This window comes from Bombina bombina, chromosome 3, assembly GCF_027579735.1.
Source record: "Bombina bombina isolate aBomBom1 chromosome 3, aBomBom1.pri, whole genome shotgun sequence".
Taxonomy (NCBI): Eukaryota; Metazoa; Chordata; class Amphibia; order Anura; family Bombinatoridae; genus Bombina; species Bombina bombina.
In genome coordinates, this window is record NC_069501.1 from 180,091,916 (window position 1) to 180,116,189 (window position 24,274).

The window sequence follows — 24,274 nt, forward strand, 5'->3', positions numbered from 1 at the left end:
ATGTCATCAACAGTGTTGTGTGATGTCACCAGTGATGCAATGTATGTTTTTGAAAGCCTACAGAGGTTGGTGGAGTTTATTTTATTTTTTTCCCCATAAACTATAAAGTAATACCACAACTGAGGCTTTTTTTAACAAAATTGTTTCTGGTGCTGATAATAAAGAAGTGGATCAAATACAAAAATATATTCAAATATAAAATATCCAAAATAGCCTAAATAAAGAGTTTATGTTCAAAACCCTTTACTCAGACTGCTTGGAAGCATAAAAGGTTTGACTTTCTGAATAGTTTGGATTTCAAAATATTTGTGTATTCACATCTGTAAAATGGAACAGCTTTGTGGGGGGAGGGAGACCAAATGTAAACAATATCTTTTGTAAAAAAAAATTTTTTTGTTAAACAGTAACGAAAAAGTCTGAACGAATTCTGAAATTGTACTTGTAATTTATATAAACTGACCATTAAGATTGGTAACCACAGTAGATCATTTCCACTGTATATGTTTCATTGTTCCACAGTGATAATAAAGAACGATTAGTAATAGAGGTTTATATAGTGGTCTGTCATGTTTTCACAAATGTAATGTGTACTGTAAACCTAGTATTTATTAGTTTTCTAGTTTATCTCCAGTTTACTTATTGTGCAATGTTCCCACATACAGAGAACACTATACGTGTACAGCACATTTTCTGTCTTTCTATTATTGCCAATGATGATACTAAGCCAATATATTTTTAAAGGCTTAAACAAAGTACAGTTTTGTCAGAATATAAAAAATGGCATTTTTAGAATGGTGTTCTGCAACATTTTTTGGTTGCTGTAAAAAAGTACTTTGTAATTTTGTTAAATTGATTTTTTTTTTTTTTTTTTAGAATTTAACGAGACTGAAGATTATAATAATAAAATGTAATTAGGTGTCATTTTTTTTATCAAACAGATGCTTGAATGTTAAACACATAGTTAAAACTCACTCCCAGTTATTCTAAGTTGCTTTCTCTTGTTAAGTGTATCCAGTCCACGGATCATCCATTACTTATGGAATATATTCTCCTTCCCAACAGGAAGCTGCAAGAGTCCACCCACAGCAAAGCTGCTATATAGCTCCTCCCCTAACTGCCATATTCAGTCATTCTCTTGCAAGCCTCAACATAGATAGGAGGTCGTGAGAGTCTGTGGTGCTTTCTACTTAGTTTATTCTTCAATCAAAAGTTTGTTATTTTTAAATGGCACCGGAGTCTGCTGTTTATCTCAGGCAGTATTTGGAAGAAGAATCTGCCTGCGTTTTTCTATGATCTTAGCAGACGTAACTAAGATCCATTTGCTGTTCTCACACATTCTGAGGAGTGAGGTACTTCAGAGGGGGAATGGCGTGCAGGTTTTCCTGCAGATAAGGTATGTGCAGTAAAATATTTTTCTAGGAATGGAATTGACTAAGAAAATACTGCTGATACCGAAGTAATGTAAGTAAAGCCTTAAATGCAGCGATAGCGACTGGTATCAGGCTTATTAATAGAGATACATACTCTTGTAAAAATGTGTTTTAAAACGTTTGCTGGCATGTTTAATCGTTTTTTAACATATGTTTGGTGATAAAACTTATTGGGGCCTAAGTTTTTTCCACATGGCTGGCTTAAATTTTGCATAGAAACAGTTAACTGAAGCTTCCCACTGTTGGCTGTGGCAGTTTGTTGTGTCTGTTTTTAAAAACGTCTATGTCGTTTTTTGTTTTTTTTATCTGTTTTTTGCATTAAGGGGTTAATCATCCATTTGCAAGTGGGTGCAATGCTCTGTTACCTTATTACATGTACTGTAAAAATTTCGTTTGTTTTACTGCCTTTTTTTCACTGTTTTTCAAATTTAGACAAAATTTGTTTCTCTTAAAGGCACAGTAACGTTTTATATATTTGCTTGTTAACTTGATTTAAAGTGTTTTCCAAGCTTACTAGTCTCATTATTAGTCTGTTCTAACATGTCTGACATAGAGGAAGCTCTGTGTTCATTATGTTTTAAAGCCATGGTGGAACCCCATCTTAGAATGTGTACCAGATGTACTGATTTCATGTTAAACAATAAAGATCATTTTTTGTCTTTAAAAACATTATCACCAGAGGATTCTGTCGTGGGGGTAGTTATGCCGACTAACTCTCCCCACGTGTCAGACCTTTTGACTCCCGCTTTAGGGACTCACGCTCAAATGGCGCCAAGTACATCAAGGGCACCCATAGCGTTTCTTTTACCAGGGGATTCTGTCGAGGGGAAAGTTATGCCGACTAACTCTCCCCACGTGTCAGACCCTTCGACTCCCGCTTCAGGGACTCACGCTCAAATGGCGCCAAGTACATCAAGGGCGCCCATAGCGTTTATTTTACAAGACATGGCAAAGGTGGTGAATAATATTCTGGCAGCAGTATTAGTCAGACTACCTGAAATTAAAGGAAAGCAGTTAGCTCTGGGGGTAGATACAGAGCATACAGACGCTTTAAGAACCATGTATGATACTACCTCACAATATGCTTAGTCTGTGGGTGATTTTTTTTTTGACTCAGGGAAGATGATTTAACCTGATTCTGATATTTCTACATTTAAAATTTATGCTTGAGAACCTCCACTTGTTGCTCAGGGAGGCTTTGGCTGCTCTGAATGAATGTGTACAATCGCAGGGCCAGAGAAATTGTGTAGACTGGATAAATAATATGCAGTGCCGGTGTGTACTGATGTTTTTCCAATACCTAAAGAGGTTTACTAAAAATTTTTTAATAAGGAATGGGATAGACCAGGTGTGCCGTTCTCTTCCCCTCCTATTTTTTAGAAGAATGTTTTCTAATAGTTACCACCACACGGGACTTCTGGCAGACAGTTCCTAAGGTGGAGAGAAGAGTTTCTACTCTAGCTAAGCGTACCACTACCTCTGACGAGGACAGTTGTGCTTTTTAGATCCAATGGATAAAAAATGTTTATTCAACAGGGTTTTATCCTGCAGCCCCTTGCATACATTGCTTCTGTCACTGCTGCTGCGGCGTTCTGGGTTGAGTCTCTTGATGAGGCTTTACAGTTAAGCGACTCCATTGGATGAATATATTTGACAAGCTTATGCTAGCCAATTCCTTTGTTTTCTGATGCCTTGTTCATTTGACTAGACTAACGGCTAAGAATTCTGTTTTTTACTATACTGGCGCGCAGAGCGCTATGGCTTATATCATGGTCAGCTGTCGTGACTTTAATAAATAAGCTACTTAACTTCCCTTCAAGGGGCAGACCCTATTCGGGCCTGGTTTGAAGGAGATTATTGCTTATATCACTGGAGGAAAAGGTCATGCCCTTCCTCAGGATAGGTCCAAATCAAGGGCCAAAAAAAAAAAAAAAAGTCTAATTTTCGTGCCTTTTAGGGCAGGTGTGGCATCCTCTTCCTCTAAGGCAAAACAAGAGGGAATTTTTGCTCAGTCCAAGGCGGTCTGGAGACAATCGGACCTGGAACAAAGATAAGCAGGCCAAGGAGCCTGCTGCTGCCTCTAAGGCAGCATGAAGGAACGGACCCCTATCCAGTAACGGATCCTATAGGGGGCAGACTTTCATTCTTCGCCCAGGCGTGGGCAAGAGATGCCCAGGATCCCTAGGCATTGGAATTTATATCCCAGAGATATCTTCTGGATTTCAAAGATTCCCCCCCAAAAAAAGGGGAGATTTCGCCTTTCACAATTATCTGCAAACCAGATAAAGAAGGAGGCATTCTTACATTGTGTACGAGATCCATCCAGTTCCAAGAGAGGAACAGGGACAGAGTTTTTACTCAAATCTGTTTGTGGTTCCCAAGGAGAGGGAACCTTCAGACCTATTTTGGATCTAAAGATCTTAAACAAATTCCTCAGAATTCCGTCATTTAAGATGGAAACTATTCGTACCATCTTAACTATGATCCAGGAGAGTCAATAGAGGACTACAATGGATTTGAAGGATGCTTATCCTCACATTGTGATGCATAAAGATCACCATCGTTTTTCAGGTTTGCCTTTCTAGACAGGCATTACCAGTTTGTAGCTCTTTCCTTTGGGATATCTACAGCCCCAAGAATCTTTATGGAGGTTCTGGGGTCGCTTTGGCGGTCCTTAGACCGCGGGGCATAGAAGTGGCCCCTTATTTAGACGACATCCTGATACAGGCGTCAAACATCCAAATTGCCCAGTCTCATACGGACGTAGTACTGGCATTTCTGAGATCACATGGGTGGAAAGTGAACAAGGAAAGAGTTCTCTATCCCCAATCTCAAGGGTTTCCCTCCTAGGGACTCTGATAGATTCTGTAGAAATGAAAATTTACCTGACGGAGTCCAGGTTGTCAAAGTTTCTAAATTTCTGCCGTGTTTTTTCATCCCATCCGCGCCCTTCGGTGGCTCAGTACATGAATGAAATCGGCTTAATGGTAGCGGCAAGGGACATAGTACCGTTTGCACGTCTACATTTCAGACCGCTGCAACTATGCATGCTCAGTCAGAGGAACGGGGATTACACAGATTTGTCCCCCTGTTAAACCTGGACCAAGAGACCAGAGATTCTCTTCTCTGGTGACTATGTCGGGTCCATCTGTCCAAGGGTATGACCTTCCGCAGGTCAGATGGGACAATTGTTACAATAGATGCCAGCCTTTTAGGTTGGGATGCAGTCTGGAACTCCCTGAAGGCTCAGGGATAGTGGACTTAGGAGGAGACCCTCCTTCTAATAAATATTCTGGAACTGGGAGTGATATTCCATGCTCTTCAGACTTGGCCTCAGTTAGCAACTCTGAGGTACATCATACTCAGTCGGACAATATACACGACTGTGGCTTACATCAGCCATCAAGGGGGAACAGAAGTTCCCTAGCGATGTTAGAAGTCTTACAATAATTCACTGGACAGAGACTCACTCTTGTCTATCAGCTATCCATATCCCAGGTGTTGAGAACTGGGAGGTGGATTTTCTAAGTCGTCAGACTTTTCTTCCGGGGGAGTGGGATTTCCTCCGGAGGTCAAGACCAAGCAGGAGAGGGCTTTGGTGTTTTTGACAGCGCCTGCGTAGCCACGCAGGACCTGGTATGCAGATCTGGTGGACATGTCATCCTTTCCATCACGGTCTCTGCTTCTGAGACAGGTCCCTCTACCTCAGGGTCCTTTCAACCATCTAAATAGAATCAATCTGAGATGGACTGCCTGGAGACTGAACGCTTGATGTTATCAAAGCATGGCTTCTCCGAGTCAGTCATTGATACCTTAATACAGACATGAAAGCCTGTCTCTAGGAAAATTGAACATAGATATGGTGTAAATATCTGATTGTTATGAATCCAAGGGTTACTCATGGAGTAAAGTCAGCTAATTCCTTAAAAGGGGACAGATTTTTACTCTGTCTATTTTTTTGCACAAGCATCTGGCAGGTATTCTAGACGTTCAGGCATTTGGTCAGGCTTTGGTTAGATCCAAGCCTGTGTTTAAAACTGTTGCTCCGCCATGGAGCTTAAACCTGATTCTTAAGGTTCTTCAAGAAGTTCCGTTTGAACCTTTTTTGTTCCATAGATATCAATCTTTATCTTGGAAAGTTCCTTTTGGGTAGCTAATTCCTCGACTCGTAGAGTCTCCAAGTTATCTGTGTTACAATGTGATTCTCCTTATCTGGTCCTTCGTACGGATAAGGTAGTCCTGCGTACCAACCTGGGTTTTTTCCTAAGGTGGTATCTAACAAGTACATCACTCAAGAGATAGTTGTTCCATGCTTGTATCCTAATCCTTCCTCAAAGAAGGAACGTCTATTACACAATATTGGACGTGGTTTGTGCTTTAAAGTTTTACTTACAAGCTACTACAGTTTTCATCAAACGTTCACCTTGTTTGTTGTCTATTCTGGACAGAGGAGAGGTCAAAAGACTTCAGCAGCCTCTCTGTCTTTTTGGTTAAAAAGCATAATTCATTTAGCTTAAGAGACTGCTGGACAGCAGCCTCCTGAAGGGATTACAGCTCATTCTACTAGAGCTGTGGTTTTCACTTGGGCCTTTTTTAAATGTGGCTTCTGTTGAACAGATTTACAAGACGGAGTCTTGGTCTGCGCTTCATACTTTTCAAATTTAACAAATTTGATACCTTGCTTCTTCGGAGGCTATTTTTGGGAGAAAGGGTTTTTTACAGGCAGTGGTAACTTCCGTTTAAGTACCTGCCTTGTCCCTCCCATCATCCGTGTACTTTAGCTTTGGTATTGGTATTCCATAAGTAATGGATGATCCGTGGACTGGATACACTTAACAAGAGAAAACATAATTTATGCTTACCTGATAAATTTATTTCTCTTGTAGTGTATCCAGTCCACGGCCCGCCCTGTCACTTTAAGGCAGGTAATTTTTTCATTTGAACTACAGTCACCACTGCACCCTATGGTTTTTCCTTTCTCTGCATGTTTTCGGTCGAATGACTGAATATGGCAGTTAGGGGAGGAGCTATATAGCAGCTTTGCTGTGGGTGGACTCTTGCAGCTTCCTGTTGGGAAGGAGAATATATTCCATAAGTAATGGATGATCCGTGGACTGGATACACTACAAGAGAAATAAATTTATCAGGTAAGCATAAATTATGTTTTTCCACAGCAGGGCAGAGAGATTGATTGATCGTCTTGCTTAGTCACAGCAATGTGTTGGAATGCCAAATGAGACTTTAAAGGGACAGTAAACATGTCCTGAAAAAGAATCTCATAACAGACATGTTTTTAATTGTTAAAAATATGTTATATAATGCCCCTTTAAGTTATACTCACATTTGTGTGTTTATATTTTAAATGTACTTTTTACATCCCATTTCCAGCTGCCACAGGTTTTTTTTTTTTTTTTTTTTTTAATTCCTTTTACTTCTTATTCTAAAATGCTACTGGGGTGCAGCCAACCAACCAGAAGGCGACTGTTAGCGATATTCACTTGCTATAGCTCTCAAGTGCGCTGATGCATCACATGCACGGTAGCTTCAATGGAGACATGCTTATATTGCTGTGGGCTCACAGGAAGCTATTGCTCATGTGAGGCATCAATGTGGCACTGTGGGCTGGGGGGTACCGGACAGCCCTTCCAAAAGTAAACTTAAAATAGAAACACGCAAACTTGAATATAACTTAAAGGGGCATTATGCTGCATATGCCTTTCAGACATTCACTGTCACATTAACTTCTCTTTGAGGGGTTAATGACATGCTTAGAAATTACCATTCATTTAATAATTCATCTTTTTATGCATTTTAATGTCGTTTTGAAATCAAATTAGTATGTTTTCATGCAGTAATTTGTAGTTTTGATACAATTATTAATAGTACGATACCAACATTTGTGCATTTTATAGGATAAAAAGGGTTTTGTAAACTTGTACCCAAAAGGGACTTTGTACTTTAAAATGACCCTTCCTTGTATGTGTTCCCACTGATCCATTTAACTGCAGGAGTGTATGAAATTGTTTTCAAAACAACCTTTTAACCTTTATTTTGTCATCTGAAATAGCTCCTTTTAAAACTGCCAACTATACTGAAAATAGTTACTGCAGTATTGGTTATAGAAAAATAATTTAAACAAAAGGCAGTAGAAGAAATAAAGCTCCCAGTTGGGGGGGGAGGGGACGTTTCTGCAGCAGTTTTGAATACAATTAACTTTTATCAGGAACTTGGCTTGTTACATTGTCCATTTAAAAAAATAATAATGTGTTTTTCCATCTTATTTAAAGCAAGGAAAACAACAGCAGCATAGAGTCCTGCATGGGTTTCTCCTTTTGTACTTAACTGCCAGTTTAAAATGATCCTGTGAATTCTGGATGTAATCTGCAGTATTGGATGTGGCCAGTTCAATATTGTTAATCAGTTCCCCTTGTTCCTCTACTAAAAGGAAAATATGTAAAAATAAATCTTTTAATTCCTTTATCTGATTTTCTAAGTTCATCAGCTCCTTGTGTTTCTGTTCAAGCTCTGATAATTTAACTTTAGTGATCTTAACTTCTGTGAGTAAGTTCTCATTGAAAACGTCCCATTTGCCTTGTTCCAGCATTTTATTCACTTCTTGTTCAGATACCTCTTTTCCGGCCACCTCTAGTTGTCTTATAATGAATGTTCTACATTTGAACTGCTTGAGTGTGATTGTTTCATTGTATTTCACCATAATATTCTGAAAATGTCTGTAGAGAGCGGCCTGGTGAGCCTTGAGAATCCTAGTGAGGTTTGATGATGGCTCTGTTTCCTGTTCCGCTTTTTTTACATGCTGAGATAAAAGTGCCAAGCGCTTGCTTATGTTCTCTGCCTGTAATTTAATGTCTTGTGTAATGTTACATTCACTCTTTAGTACGCTAAACCTTCTCATGGTGGACACAAGGGTCTTCTGCTGCTGCCCAAACCTTGTCACGTTTTCGGAAAGTTCAGTCAGTTCATTTTGAATTTTACGGATTCCAAGTAAATAGCCCTCAAGGATGGGCTCTTTCTCGAATATAACAGCTTGTTGCTTTAGTTCGCCCGGTTCATCATCTTCCTTTGAAGTAGATTCTTTTTCCCCGGCTAATTCTAGTTCTTTTGCCTTCTGCTTTAGTTCCTCCAGGCGATCTTTCATCCTGTCACTTTATTCAGCCAAAATAAGTCATAAATAGTCTGAAAATATATTAAAGAGATATTATTAAAGTATTTTTTTATGCACAGTGTTATCTGCAATTGCAAAAATATACACGTACAAAGTAAACCATTACAATCATTTCAAACTAATTTAAACTTTACTATGTGTAAGTAAAAGTTCTAATGTTTTAGGGACATGCACACATGCACTTTAAAAGCCTATTGAGTAGGAGGGGCAGTGTACTGTAATTTTTGTTTAAACTTTCTTTTAAAGTGGATTTTATTAATTTGGTTGCAAATAACTTCTTTACCTTTATTTTGTCATTTGAAATGACAATACTTGTTTTGGCTGTCTTCCCAACTATGCTGAAAATGTCATCGCCTAAATACTGGTTATTGAAACACTGTAAACAGGAAGGTTTAGAAGAAATTCCATCCCAGTGGGGGTAGGACAGAGAGGAACTAAAAATATTCATTTTCCACTGTCCTCTCTAAGTACTGATCTTTTGAGTATAGAGTGAGAGATAAGATAATGACAACTTTGTGTATTTATAGATAAATAAGGGAATCACAATCCTAGTTGGAGTGGGACAGAGTGCAACTAACCTGTTCATTCTCCATTATCATCTGTAAGTATTGTTCTTTGAGTGCACAGTGCGATGCATATCTACAGTATATATGTATATATATACACACACAGTAATAAACCTAAAATAATGATTTCCCATACATTTTACAGTACACTGTCCCTTTAAGGGCATATATGAATTCTTGCCTGCACTGATCAAACAATCACAGTGTAGAATGCTGCAGGGTAAAGTTTTAGAATCCTGTATACAGGGGGAACAAAATAGTATGTTTACTGTTAAATTAAACATTTCAGGCCCCATTTAAAGGGACAGTCTAGTAGTCAAATTAAACTTTCATGATTCAGATAGGGCATGCAGTTCTAAACAACTTAACAATTTACCTTTTTTTATCAAATTTGGTTTGTTCTCTTGGTATTCTTTGTTGAAAGCTAAACTTAGGTAGGCTCACATGCTTATTTCTAAACCTTTTGAAGACCTCCTCTTATCTTAGTTCATTGTACTTACTCCCATGGAGTTATTTAGAGTCTTTACTGATTGGCTGAAATGCTAGTCTGTCAAAAGAACTGAAATAAGGGAACAGTCTGCAGAGGCTTAGATAAAAGGTAATCACTAAGGTAAAAAGTATATTAAAGGGACACTCAGGTCAAAATTTAAACTTTCTTGATTCAGATATGCAATTTTAAACAATTTACTTCCATTAACAAAATGTGCAAAGTCTTTTTATTTCCTTTCCTACTGAGCATGTGCAAGAATTCACAAAATATATGTATTTGGATTTGTGATTGGCTGATGACTGTCACATGATACAGGGTGGGTGGAAATAGATAACTTTGAAATTTGTCGGAACAAAATAATCTACTACTGCATTTGAAGTTTAGACTGTGTTATTGCATTGTGTTTTTATTATGTATTTGTTGATTATGCAAATCTACCATATTTACTGGTCCTACAATATAACCATGTTGTATATGCAAAACTGGGGAATAGGTAATAAAGGGAATATCTATGTTTTTAAACAATAAATATTCTGATGTAGACTGTCCCTTTAAGTAGGTGCGGGAACATGCCTGCCCATGGTCGTTGCCAGTGATGCAGTGTATTTTGCTGTAATTTTAAGATTATTCAAGAACTTGTGAGAGCAGGGGTTGTCAAAGACCCTGGTTAGATCAGTACATGGCAATTTAACTTGTACAGGTTGGAAAGTGGCATTAGTCATTTGTAAGAATCAGTGTTTAACCCCTTAACAACCAAGGACGTACCAGGCACGTCCTACAAAAAGTGTCAGTTAACGACCAAGGAAACATAGAAACATAGAATTTGACGGTAGATAAGAACCAAAAAGGCCCATCAAGTCTACCCATATTACATGTTACTTTTTCCTTAGGCTAGCCTTATGCATGTCCCAGACATTTTTAAATTCCTTTACAGTCTTTGTGTTTACCACCTCAAATGGAAGTTCATTCCATGAATCCACCACCCTTTCTGTAAAAAAATGCTGCCTTAAATTTCTCCTGAATCTGCTACCCTCTAACTTTAGAGTGTGACCCCTTGTTTTGGCATTTATTTTTTTGTGAAAAATGCTTTCAGCTTCTATTTTATTAAATCCCTTCATATATTTGAAGGTTTCTATCATGTCACCTCTTTCCATTCTATCCTCTAAACTATACATATTTAGATCATAGAGTCTTTCTTTGTACGTTTATATTTTAGACCATGTACCATTTTAGTAGCCCTCCTTTGGACAGCTTCTAGTTTATGTATATCTTTCTGAAGATATGGTCTCCAGAACTGTACACAGTATTCCAGATTTGGTCTAACTAATGATCTGTAAAGTGGTCTGGCACGTCCTCTTGGGTTTCAAGCGCTGGAAGCAACCGCTTTCAAGGTATTGCAGTGATGCCTTGATATTTAGGCATTACTGCCGTACCCTTTTTACCCACAAACGAGAGAGAGCATAGGTCAGCGATAGCGCCGATCGTTGGTGGGTGGAAGCCATAGCAGGGAGGCGGGTGGGCGGCCCCCGGTTCCGGATCATGTGTCCCGCAAATGTACGCAATTGTGCAGGAGTGAGTATGAGGGCGGGCGCACACACATTACATTGATATTCAGTAATCAGATGTATGGGAAATAAATGTTGGGAAAGGGATCTGGGAGGGGGAGGGGGGTAGAGAATTGAGGGGGGGGCAGTTACACTACAGAAAAATTATTTTTTAGCGATTCAGCAAACTGGGTACTGGCAGACAGCTGTCAGGACCCAATATGGTGGCATATAGGTAGAGGGGGAGGGTTAGAGAGCTGTTGGGGGGGGGGGGGGTCAGGGAGGTTAGGGGCTATGGGTAGGGTGACCATATTTCCGCTTTAAAAAGGGACACATATGAAAAATACATATGTCAGGGTTCTTATACAAAACATTTCTTTAAACAGCCCTGAAAACAGCCCCGACATATGTATTTTTCATATGTGTCCCTTTTTAAAGCGGCAATATGGTCACCCTAGCTAAGGGGGATCCAACACTGCAGAATAAACATAAAAAAAGCCTTTTATTATAGTTCTGCCAGTACTTAAGATGGCGGTGACAATTGTGAGGTGGGGGAGGGATGATAGCTGTTTGAGAGGGGTCAGGGAGGGATCAGGGGGTGGGATTGGGATGTGTCAGATGGGAGGCTGATCTCTACACTAAAGCTGAAAAAACCCTACAAGCTACCTAATTAACCCCTTCATTGCTGGGCATAATACAAGTGTGATGTGCAGCGGCCTTCTAATTGCCAAAAAGCAACACCAAAGCCATATATATCTGCTATTTATGAACAAAGGGGATCCCAGAGAAGCATTTACAACCATTTGTGTCATAATTGCACAAGCTGTTTTGTAAATAATTTCAGTGAGAAACCTAAAGTTTGTGAAAAAGTTTTTTTTAAAAATTGATCGCATTTGGCGGTGAAATGGTGGCATGAAATATACCAAAATGGGCCTAGATCAATACTTTGGGTTGTCTACTAAAAATATATATATATATACATTTGAAGGGTTATTCAGGGATTCCTGACGGATATCAGTGTTACAATGTAACTATTGCTAATTTGGAAAAAAAAAAGGTTTGAAAATAGCAAAGTGCTACTTGTACTTATTGGAAGCCTGTAACTGCAAGTAATTAAAGGGATACTAAACCCATTTTTTTTTTTTCTTTCATGATTCAGATAGAACATGCAATTTTAGGCATCTTTCTAATTTACACCTATTATCAATGTTTCTTTGTTCTTTTGCTATCTGTATTTGAAAAAGCAGTAATCTAAGATTTGGAGCCGACCCATTTTTGGTTCAGCACTCTGAGTAGCGCCACCAATCGGCAAACGCTACTCAGGTGCTGAACCAAAAATGGGCCGGCTCCCTTACTTATTCTTGATTTTCAAAAAAAGATACCAAGAGAACAAAGAAAAATTATTAGGAGTAAATTAGAAAGTTGCTTAAAATCGCATGTTCTATCTGAATCATGAAAGAAAAGAAATTGGGTTTAGTATCCCTTTGATTACTTGCAGTTACAGGCTTCAATGACCTCCAAAGATGCATCCACAGCTTCAAATGGGAAATATAGTTTTAGGCTAGTGTCCCTTTTAAAACAAAGCCTGTTATTGCCTTCCTTTGGTGGAATGTGATAATCATTTGATAAGAAGGATTGTGTTTGCTTTTGGATCACCCAGTACTGTTGTGACTGTTGTGTAAACACATTCCTTCTTTATCTTGCCAAAATGGTTTCTACAAAACACACACTTTCTTTTAAACTTCCTGGGTTTTGTTTTGTTTTTTTAAATTTGTAAAACACTGCACAGCTCCCCATTCCACACTGGAAAAACAAACATTAAATGACGTATCCCATCAACTACCATTTTTTTTATTACATCTAAGGTCCAAACTGTGTATTGATGAGCCAACATTATTTTTGTAAGCTGTCTTGGAAGGTTTATGCATCTTGGTTAACGGGACAGTAAAGTCAAAATTAAACTTTCATGATTCAGATAGAACATGCATTTTAATCAACTTTCCAATTTACTTCTGCTATCAAATTTTCTTTGTTCTTTTGGTATCTTTTATAGAGTAAAACTAGGTAGGCTCATAAGAGCCCGGGAGTGTGCGTGTGTCTTTAGTGCTCTATAGAAGCAGTCTTTTGCAACATTGTATAATGTTAAGGGGTTAACCTCAAATCACAAGCCATACCCTGCTCAGGAACATCTCCAGTGTGGGACATAAATGACCTCTGTTAACAGGTTATGTGTTTGTAAATATATAGGCCTTGTTACTGTTGCAAAAGTATCTCCATTAACCCTTTCACTGCTGGGCCATTTCATACCCCCTGTGCTAGATGTGTTTTTTGCTTTGCCTTCATTGCACTTTTTTTCTGTGAGGTAACCACTCAAATTATACCTCCTTTTTTTTCAGCAGACCAAGCATTTTTAGAAAATAACTTTTGCAGAACTATAATATGAGAAAATGGCTCCATATTAAGAGCAAAGAAATAAAATACATTTTGTGTTGTTTGATGTGGTATGTATAAGAAATTGCAGCATAGGAGTCATGTCCTAAATTAAAGAACCTAAAAAAAATGTAACCAGAAATGAGAGGTATTTGTCATTGTTGTGACAATCAGCTGAGAGCGGGTGGACAAAGGACCCATCATTTGAAAGACCAGGAATACTGCTTTCAATAAAGGGGTCTCAAGTTTATGTATTGTGGGGTCAACATAGGGATACCTCACCCCCCCCCCCCATATTATTCTGTATGCTTATGGTTCTGACAGGTGATCATTGTTAGCGCAGTGGCCAGCAGATAAACGCCAGACATGTGTCTCTATGAGTGTCGTATTTTTTTATTTTTTTTTCTCTGGGTCTCTCTGTGAGGGTGTGTGCATATGTTTTTGTGTGTTTTCTGTAGATGTCTCGGTGAGGGGGTGTATATTTGTCTTTGTGCATTTTCTGTGGATGTCTCTGTGAGGGTGTGTGTGTGTCTGTCTATGTGTGTTTTCTGTGGATGTCTCTGTGAGGATGTCTGCATATGTATTTGTGCATTTATTTTCTGTGGGTGTTGGTGTGTGTGTGTGTGTGTGTGTTTGTGCATTTTCTGTGGGTGTCTGAGGGTGTGTGTGTGTATTTCTTTGTGCATTTTCTGTGGGTTGGTGTGTGTATATGTATGTATTTGTGTATTTTCTGTGGATGCCTCTATGAGGGTGGGTGTGTATGTCTTTGTGTGTTTTCTGTGGATGTCTCTGTGAGGGTGTGTGTGTGTGTGTGTATTTATGTCTGTTTTCTGTGGATGTCTCTGTGAGGGTATATGTATATGTCTTTGTGCATTTTCTGTGGGTGTCTCTGTGAGGGTGTGTGTGCGTATGTATGTCTGTGTTGTTTTATGTGGATGTTTCTGTGAGGGTGTGTGTGTATGTCTTTGTGCATTTTCTGTGGGTGTCTCTGTGAATGTGTGTGTGTATGTCTGTGTGTTTTCTGTGGATGTCTCTCTGTATGTTTCCTTGAATCCTTGGGTGTATGTGCAAGTTTGTTTTTTTTTGTGAGTGTGTGTGTCCATTGTCTGTTCCTTTTTAGGACATTTTGACCTTACTACCGATTATTCACATCTTTCTACAGACTTTGAGACTAATGAGACCTTTACAGAAGTCACCAATCCACCTTTAAATGATTGTTTAGACAGTCTAGGGCCCTTCCTTTCAGCTACTGCATACTGTTGTCATCATATAGTTTGCATTTTCCTTGACAAAAAGATAATCAGAACTCCATATTTTATCTTGTAAATCTCCTTTTTTGAAAAAACTGTAGCTACATCATTACTTGTCAGGTCAATGTAAACAAGTGCTGGGTGTCTCTGTTGGTGTCTGTGTCTGAGATTGATAATGAGATTCTTTGACAACTATTTTTAGTCTTACCGATTAGTTGTTGCAGCCCTAGTGTGTTTCTTTGTGTGTCTGCTTGAGTGTCTATATGTGAATCCTTATGTGTGAGTGTGTGTTTCAGTGTATGACTGTGTCTTTGTGTTTGTGTGTTACTACCTTTACAACATTTGACTACACTTAAGAATAAAGTGCATATACGTTTGTCACTTGGTCAAAAATTGCACATGTCAAAGAGGGGGGGGGGGGACTGATCAATGAATAATTAAGGGGGCCCCTGGGGCTGGGGGCCTGGGCTGATGGTGGTTACAGGGGGGCCTGGGCTGATGGTTACAGGGGGGGCTGGGACTGATGGTAGTTACAGGGGGGCCCTGGGACTGATGGTAGTTACAGGAGGGGCTGGGACTGATGGTAGTTACAGGGGGGGCTGATGGTAGTTACAGGGGGGGTCTGTAAACCCCCATCAGCCCTGGGCCCCCCCTGTAACCACCATCAACCCCAGACCCCCCCTGTAACCACCATCAGCCCCAGCCCCCCCCCCCTGTAACCATCAGCCCCAGGGCCCCCCTGTAACCACCATCAGCCCCAGGGCCCCCCTGTAACCACCATCAGCCCAGGCCCCCCCTGTAACCCTCAGCACCCCCACCCTGTAACCCCCATAAGCCCCAGGGTCCACCTTGTAACCCAATCAGCCTCAGCACTCCCATCCTAAACCCCCATTAGCCCCAGGGTCCCCTTTGTAACACAATCAGCCTCAGCAAGCCACCCTGGCTGTAACCCCCATTATTAGCACCAGGGTCCCCTGTAACCCCCATCTCAGTCACAGGGCCCCCTCCCCTAACCCTAATAAGTCTCAGCACCCCCCCTCCCCCCGGCCGGCCTGCAAGCAATATCAGCCCATCTCTCTCCTACTCTAGTGCAGAATTCTTGTGCTGCAGCCTACAGCCGTCACCGGTCTGGCCTGTGTCTGACTGAAACTGAGCCTAGTGCCAGCCCATACCAGATACCAGGCAGTGGAGGAGATTGTGCAGTGCCGGTTCAGTTATGGGCTGAGTCTCACCTCTGTCTGCTTGTCCACCGTCCACACTGATCGGCTCTGTCTAGGCTCTACTTCTGAGTTTAGGGTGTGTGTGAGACGGCTGGTGCACTGCTCCAGTGAGCGGCAAAGTGGGGTGGTCACGTGATGGTGACGTTGAGGGTGCTGACGTTGCTGCCTGACCGCGCAATACGAGATCGAGATAGACGACAATTTCAAGGAGGAGAGTCAGGAATGGCACACACGATTGCGCTAAGCAATGCTGCAGCTGCTGCGCTCTAGGTGGCAGTGTGCGCTAGGCGGCTGCCTAGCTTGCCTAGCGGGAGCGCCGGCCCTGGTTCCACCACTGCTTTTTTTTAATGTTAGTATTGTAAAACCAATAGCATCTGTGTGTTAGTTTACTAAGTTTCATCAATGTAGTTAGTTAAGGGACATTGTAGGGGGAAAACTTCTCTAATTCATTACAAAATGTTTAATGCAGTCATTTAACGGGGCTTTGCTTGACAAGCTCTGGAGTTTTTATAATAAGGTTCATATGAAGGGCATGTGAAAGTAGACTTCAGTTACTATATAAAACTTGAAATAGTTTCTTCTTTCCAAAGTTAAAAAAAAAATGACTTTTAGGTCAAATGATGACATATATTAGACCATTACTTTGCAATGCAATGTAATCTAGCATAATATAGTAAATGGAGAGCAGACTTGTTTAAATAGAATCTGAAAATGGGCGTATATGAAAAGTGCAAGCATTTTACAAAGAAAGAGCATGCAAGTTTATACAGATTTCTAATTTGCTTCAGTCTCTTGATGTCCTTTGTTGAAATGCATATCTAGATAGGCTCAGTAGCTGCTGATTGTTGACTGCACATAGATGCCTTGTGTGATTGGCTCACCCATGTGCATTGTTATTTCTTCAACAAGGGATATATAAAAAGAGAAGCAAATTAGGTAATAGTTGTAAATCGGAAAGTTGTTAGAAATTATATTTTCTATCTGAACCATGAAAGAGAAATTTTGGGTTTCATGTCCCTTTAAAGAGATATGAAACTCAAAAATGTTTCATGATTTTCTAACTTTCTAATTTACTTCTATTATCAAATTTGGCTTTGTTCTCATTGCATCTTTTGTTGAAAAACTGTGACAAAAGCTTAGGAGCTGGACCATTTCTAGAGCACTATATGGCAGCAGTTTTGCAAGAATGTAATCCATTTGCGCTTTGTGGTAGTGCATACTTTGGGGTGCAAGGGTCCCTTTTATAGCTTTAGGGTACTGTAACAGGTGATTGTCCTTTCTATGACTATCAATTGCTATTTAAAGGAGTATGAGACTACTAAACTGATTATGGGCAACCTTTTCTTTCATTTGAGGAGTATTGGGTATTGTATGTGTATTGTGTGCCGTCTTTGTGGCCACTATCCCCCATACAGTAACTACATTAGGTAGGTGATTGGCATTATTACTTCACAAAAGAAAATTATGGAGTTTCATATCCCTTTCAAAAGACATTTGTTTTTAAAGAGCCATAATAGTTGACAAATTACAAGCTCTAATTCACATCTGAGTCGTGCGATTAGTGTTTTTTGCTCAGGCTCAGCGGTACTCTGCGGGTCAAAAACTGTATTTTTGCTGTGTGTTTTGCTCTTTGCGGTGGGGGTGGGGGGGGGTAAACACAGTAAAGCAGGGTCAATAGTCAAAAAACTACATTCTCTAACAAATTAGAGCATTTAGGTTTTTTTTACATTTATGGCCCTTTAAATATCTAGCCAGTAGTCAGTTAAAATGGCTAAAAGAGAAATGAACAGCACCATCTATGGATAAAATGTATTCACTGCATATATTTTTATTTAATAATTTTAATATAAATTGCCTACTTTCTGCTTCCTACATACTGCTACAGTGCAAACAAACAATAGTATCCGTGTGCATTCCAAAAAGTTAGAAGTAGATCATGCAATTAGCATCGGCTTCTGCATGGGTGCCAATAGCTATATAAAGTACAATGCTTCTTTAGGATTTATACAGAATTGTAATATTTACTAATGCCTTATGTATGTCAATTGTTAAAGGGTCATTCAACACTAAATAAATGCTAGTTAGATTGATGCATTTAAAGAAAAGATTACTGTGAGAATAACAAGTATTTTGTCAATACTGTATGTAAACAGCTAATGAAACTTTAAAAAATACATCTAAGTGTAAAGTGTCTATAAAACAATGGGAGCTGCCATGTTGTAACTTGGGTTACCGTCTCTGCTGTGACCAATTAGGGATAGTTATAAAAAGGTTACTATAGTGTACAGCCAATGGCTGTGTGGAATATAACAGTGTTCTGCACTTCTATTTCTAACACGAACTGTAAAGCTCACAGTTTCAGAATGGTATTACAGGAAAAGGGGACAAACTAAATTAATGAAAGTATATTGCAGAGTTTTTTATATAACCATTTCAAAGAGTCTAATGTCCCTTTAATACTACATAATATGGATAGGGATATTAAACACTTTGAGATGGTGGCATAATAATAAATTGTATCTATAAAAAAACCAAAAAACTTGTTTATTTTGCCTGCTTTTCCTGAAATTTGAAATTGTGAGCATTTCAGTTCCTGTTAGAAATGGAAGTGCAGAACACTGTTATATTGCACATAACCATTGGTTGTACACTCTAGTGGCCTATATTTATAACTGTCCCTAATTGGCCACAACAGAGAAGTTAACCTAAGTTACAACAACATGGCAGCTCCCACTGTTTTATAGACTCAGACTTTACACTTATTTTGTCAATATTTAAACAAATAATGAAACTTTGAAATAACAGGTAGGTGTTTTTTTTTTTGTTTTTTTGTTAGACTTTTCTTTTAATGTATCATTCTATCTAGCATTTATTTAGTGTTTAATGTCCCTTTAAAGCCAGTTAGGGAAAATGTATGTAGCAGTGTGCATTTTCATCTCAAAAAAATTAGAAAATCCACAATTTTCAGAGCTACATTAGACAAAAAAGGGTAAAATAATAAGTGATGATAGTTTATTGCAAAGTTGTTTTACTAAACATAATTATATATTTTATGTTAAAATCTCAGTGATGGTAAACTTTGTAAAAGCAGATCCGCTTTATATTTGTCAAAGCAGAAGCATAAAAGTTATGTAACCTCAGTATTTTAGTTAGAGCAGCAGCAGTCCCTTCTATACTGTCTTTTTTTTTCTATAAAACGCAACAGCCAATAGGAAGCTGTGCCACAGTTCCAGCCAATTGAAGCTCTGCACTCCTGGCCTGTGCTAGAGAGACAAAGAACGCAGAGCTACAACCTTCAATGGGATGGACAGCACAGCTTCCTATTGGCTGTTGCGTTTTATGGAGAGAAAAAAACTGTATAAAAGAGGCAGCTAGCTACTGCTGACAAAACTGAAACACAGAGGTAAAATAAATTAGTTTAAAATAACTTTTATGCTTCTACTTTGACAAATATAAGTGTACATATGTTGTTCTTTAAAGGGCCATAATACCCAAATGTTTAAACACTTGAAAGTGATGCAGCATAGCTGTAAAAAGCTGATTAGAAAATATCACCTGAACATCTCTATGTAAAAAAGAAAGATATTTTACCTCAAAAGTTCCTCAGTAGCCACCTCCCATTGTAAAGGATTTCTAAGCAGCATTTTAGTGTGTTTGTCCTGGGACATCTGAAGGGACTAGCATCGTGCACTCTCATATTATTTCACCAATCAGGTAAAGGAAGCTTACTATGAAATCTCATGAGAGTTAAGTGAAATCTAATGAGATCACAGTAAGAGTTCATTACCTCAGCACTGGTGATGCTGATTGGCTGCTGTTCATTTCTTAATTTTTTTAAATTTGTTTACCTGCAGCTGGGAGCAGCTGAGTATAACTTTTTACACAGAACTTACTCTGGTGAGCTGAGGAGATTGTGAGGTAAAATATCTTCCTTTTTTACATAGAGATGCTCAGGTGATATTTTCCTGTCAGCTTTTTACAGTTATACTGCATCAGTTTCAAGTGATTTAGCATATGAGTATTATGTCCCTTTAAAGGGACAGTTTACCCAAAAATGTTCTCCCCTTTAATTTGTTCCCAATGATTCATTTTTCCTGCTGGAGTGTATTAAATGGTTTACAAGAAGCTCATTTACCCTTATTTCGGCATTTGAAATAGCTGATTTAGCCTGTGGTATACCCACCTTTACTCAAAGTTTCCTGACTTATATCCAGGCTATTGACAGGCAATGTAAACACAGCCAGCAGAAAAAAATCACACTCCCGGTGGGGTGTAGAAGAGACTACTAATAAAATAACTTTCCATTGTTCTCTCTAAGTATTGGACTTTGGTTTACAAACAGATATAAGATAAGGAAGCAAATGTGTGTACACAAATTGATAGCATGATGAGATATTTTACCTGCGAGCTCAACCCATTTCAATAGGCTGTGGTTTCAAAGCACAAAACCAGCAATTTCATATACACAAATAAACCTAAAATGCAATTTATCATACATTCTATACTCTGCAGCTAATATAACAAGTCAATAGGGTAAAAACTATTTTACTGTATACTATCCCTTTTAATGTTCTGGCATCTGCTTTAGCAAAGTTTACCATCACTTAAATCACTTGCAGGAAGGATCATTTTATTTAGTTCTAACATGAAACCTGCTTAGATACAAATACAGAGTTTCTGTAAGAAAACCAATATGCATGACACTGATGAATACACAGAACACAAAGCGCTTATGATTTAGGTTTAGTGGCATATTGCAGGTACTAGTGAATACTATTTACCCAAGAAACTTTACTCTGTCAATATTCTATGCAACTGTAGGCAACCATCTGAGGGACATAACAACAGATTCTGACTAAGGTCACTGTATATCTAACTAAAAGGACATGAACCCCAAAATATTTATTTCATGATTCAGATAGCACATACTATTTTAAACAACTTTCCAATTTACATCTATTTACTAATGTTTCATTCTCTTTGTGTTCTTTGTTGAAGAAGCAGCAATGCACTACTGGGAGCTAGTTAAAGGGACAGTATACACCAATTTTCATTTTAACTGCATGTTATAGACACTACTATAAAGAATAATATGCACAGATACTGATATAAAAATCCAGTGTAAAACTAGTTAAACTCTAGTTAAAAGGTTAGCTGGAACACCCACTGCAAGTGGTTCTATAGCAAACAACACAGACCCCCCCCCCCCTTCCTCTGCATATGAAATGATCATTTACACAAACAGGAGCAAGCTGGAGTAGGTATACATCAGTTTTCTGCTAAAACTTTGGGGCTTGGTTAGGAGTCTGAAAATCAGCACAATGTTATTTAAAAATAAGCAAAACTACACTTTTTTCTAAAAAAATACTGTATAGGCTATGTAAATGTATAATCTACAAAACATTTATGCAAAGAAAAATCTAGTGTGTAATGTCCCTTTAATGCACTTGGCGAACCAATTACATGAGGCATAAATGTGCAGCCACCAATCAGCAGTTCTTGTGCCTACCCTGGTATCTTTTTTTTTTTTTAAACAAAGAATACCAAGAGAACAAACCAAAATAGATAATAGAATTAAGTTGGAAAGTTATTTATAATAACATTCTCTATCTGAATCCTGAAAGAAAAAAATTGGGTTTTATTTCCCTTTAAGTAAAAGTAATGCATAATACAGTTGTTAACACCAATATACATTCAAGATTTACTGTTTAGTTAGATTTTGATCAAGTTAATTAAACTCCTTGATTTAATTTTATGCTAAGATATTTATTTTTTTTGCAAACATGCACGTGCGCATATATATATATATATATATATATATATATATATATATATATATATATATATATATACAGTAAGTGTGTGTGTATATGTATGTATATATATATATATATATATATATATAATGTTTGTGTGTATATTACAAAATTACAAAAAATATATAAATTTTTATGATCACTTACGCTATTAGAATGTGTGCAGAGAAAATTATATTCTTGTATTGTTTTCTTTCTCTTTAGAAAGCTTTAGTATGGGCAAACACGAAGACTATCCAGGTCCGTTCTCTGCATAGACTAACTTCTCTTAGTCCTATTAACTAGTTGCCGTTTAAGCTAAATGTTTTTTTCAGGTCATTGGTTGTCTTTTTAAAGTGTTAATTCCAATTTGTGTTTATTAGAAGCCATTTTTTAAGATATTTTTTTTTTTTTAAATATACAATTTTTATGTTGAGCCGTACTTTAAAGGGACATTTTTTTCCCATGCTCCCAATGATCTATTTTACTTGCTGGTATGCTTTATATTGTTTACAGATAACTCCTTTACCTTTTATTAAGTTATCTCAAATAGCTTATTTTGCCTGTTCTATCCCCACCTATATAGCTTAAAGGGACACTGAACCCAATTTTTTTCTTTCGTGATTCAGATAGCGCATGCAATTTTAAGCAACTTTCTAATTTTCTCCTATTATCAAATTTTCTTCATTCTCCTGGTATCTTTATTTAAAAAGCAAGAATGTAAGTTTAGATGCCGGCCCATTTTTTGTCGAAAACATGGGTTGTTCTTGCTGATTGGTGGATAAATTCACCCACCAATAAACAAATGCTGTCCAGCGTGTGAACCAAAAATTGGCTGGCTCCTTAGCTTAGATCCTTGTTTTTTTTTTTGTTTTTTTTTTCAAATAAAGATAGCAAGAGAACGAAGAAAAACTGATAATAGGAGTAAATTAGAAAGTTGCTTAAAATTGCATGCTCTATGTGAATCACAAAAGAAAAAATTTGGGTTCAGTGTCCCTTTAAAGAAAGCTACATAAACAAAAAGGTTTAGAAGTAATCATGCTCCCAGTGGGTGGTAGGACAGAAAGATAATACAATGTTAATTTTCTATTTGTTCTCTCTAAGTTTTGGTGTCACTTTGTCTAGAGATAACGTAAGGAAGGTTTTGTATAAATGCAGAGAAATAAGCTAATGAAGTCTGCTCTACCAGGAAGCTCAGCCCGTTTCATTAGGTTGTGGTTTCAATTACCGGAAACAGCTGTTTCATATACAAAAATATAGCTAAAACAAAAATTTCCCATACATTGTATATTTTGAAGCTGATATAAGAAGTTATTGTAAACACATTAAGGTGAAGGCATTTTTACAGTACACTGTCCCTTTAAGCCGTGAAAGCTTTCTTTGAGGCTGAATAGAATTGCTGTATCCAAAAATTACTCCTCCCCTGTGATATTCACTTTTCTTTCCTAGTAATCAAAAATGTGCAGTTTACAGACTATCCATTGTATGCACAACTACGTGGATATAATATACGTCACAAAAAAACATTCTAGCACATTAGTCAGTTTTTTTTATTTTTATTTAGAGATAGAGAGAGAGAAAATAATATATAGTTAGCTGTGGCTGATGCATTTGCCTATGTCTTTGGTTAATATTGTTTCATATAGTGCACATATATTTTTAAAGTGTGCTAAATACTTAAATGAACAATACAATCACCTTACCTTCTGGTCTTGTGGTGGTATGTCCCAGTGTTTGCACCAACTGAACTATATTATACTTCGTGATAAATGCAGAGATTTTAGATCCAATAATCCTTGCTGTGTTCTGTTGCTTATCCTCTGAAGCAGTAAATGGTTGGATGAAGCACAGTCAGGTTCATGTGAGCTAATGCCACATTCTTTCCAGTGAGTTCAAATCTTGTTCTGCTTGTTGGAATCAATGTATTTATTCTTGAGGCGGTTCCTTGATTTGTCCACACCCCTTCACATTCATTATCACAAATACACATAGAACATAGAAAGCATTTTACTGGTTTTACAATTGAAAGAAATTCTATTTGAAATATAGCTTTACCTTGTAGTTATTTAATTACCAACATGTATACGCAGTGAACAACTGTTTTTTTATTTTTTAAGAGTTGGCTTTTTATTTTAAATCTAATAAATAAACTAGACCGGTTTAGTCACTTTGTTTACTGGCAGTGTTCTAATTTTTCATCATAAAGTTTAGCCATTAGTTGAACAGTAAAACGTTTGTCTTCAAAAGCAGGATTATTTGCCAGATTTCTCTGTTCTTAAACAAATAGAAGTTTACTGTAGGTGCGTAATGTATACACTGACTTTCAGTATGTGGCATTAAAAATATTTGGTAGTCTGAAACAGGTT

General features: G+C 37.9%; 1 protein-coding gene across 1 annotated transcript; it reads right to left on the reverse strand.

The window, feature by feature from the left end:
- Nucleotides 1-7,223: 7,223 nt before the first annotated feature.
- On the reverse strand, nt 7,224-23,768 carry LOC128651541 (syntaxin-19-like). The gene is made up of 2 exons (XM_053704567.1): nt 23,612-23,768; nt 7,224-8,624 (listed from the first exon to the last, which is right to left on the reverse strand). Exon 2 carries the CDS (start codon nt 8,584-8,586, stop codon nt 7,708-7,710), a length of 879 nt encoding a protein of 292 aa, XP_053560542.1. The 5' UTR covers nt 8,587-8,624; nt 23,612-23,768; the 3' UTR covers nt 7,224-7,707.
- Nucleotides 23,769-24,274: the final 506 nt, after the last annotated feature.

What these genes read in the sequence shown, in the direction of transcription:
- LOC128651541 (XM_053704567.1), bottom strand. Translation starts at nt 8,586, where the DNA reads ATGAAAGATCGCCTGGAGGAACTAAAGCAGAAGGCAAAAGAACTAGAA.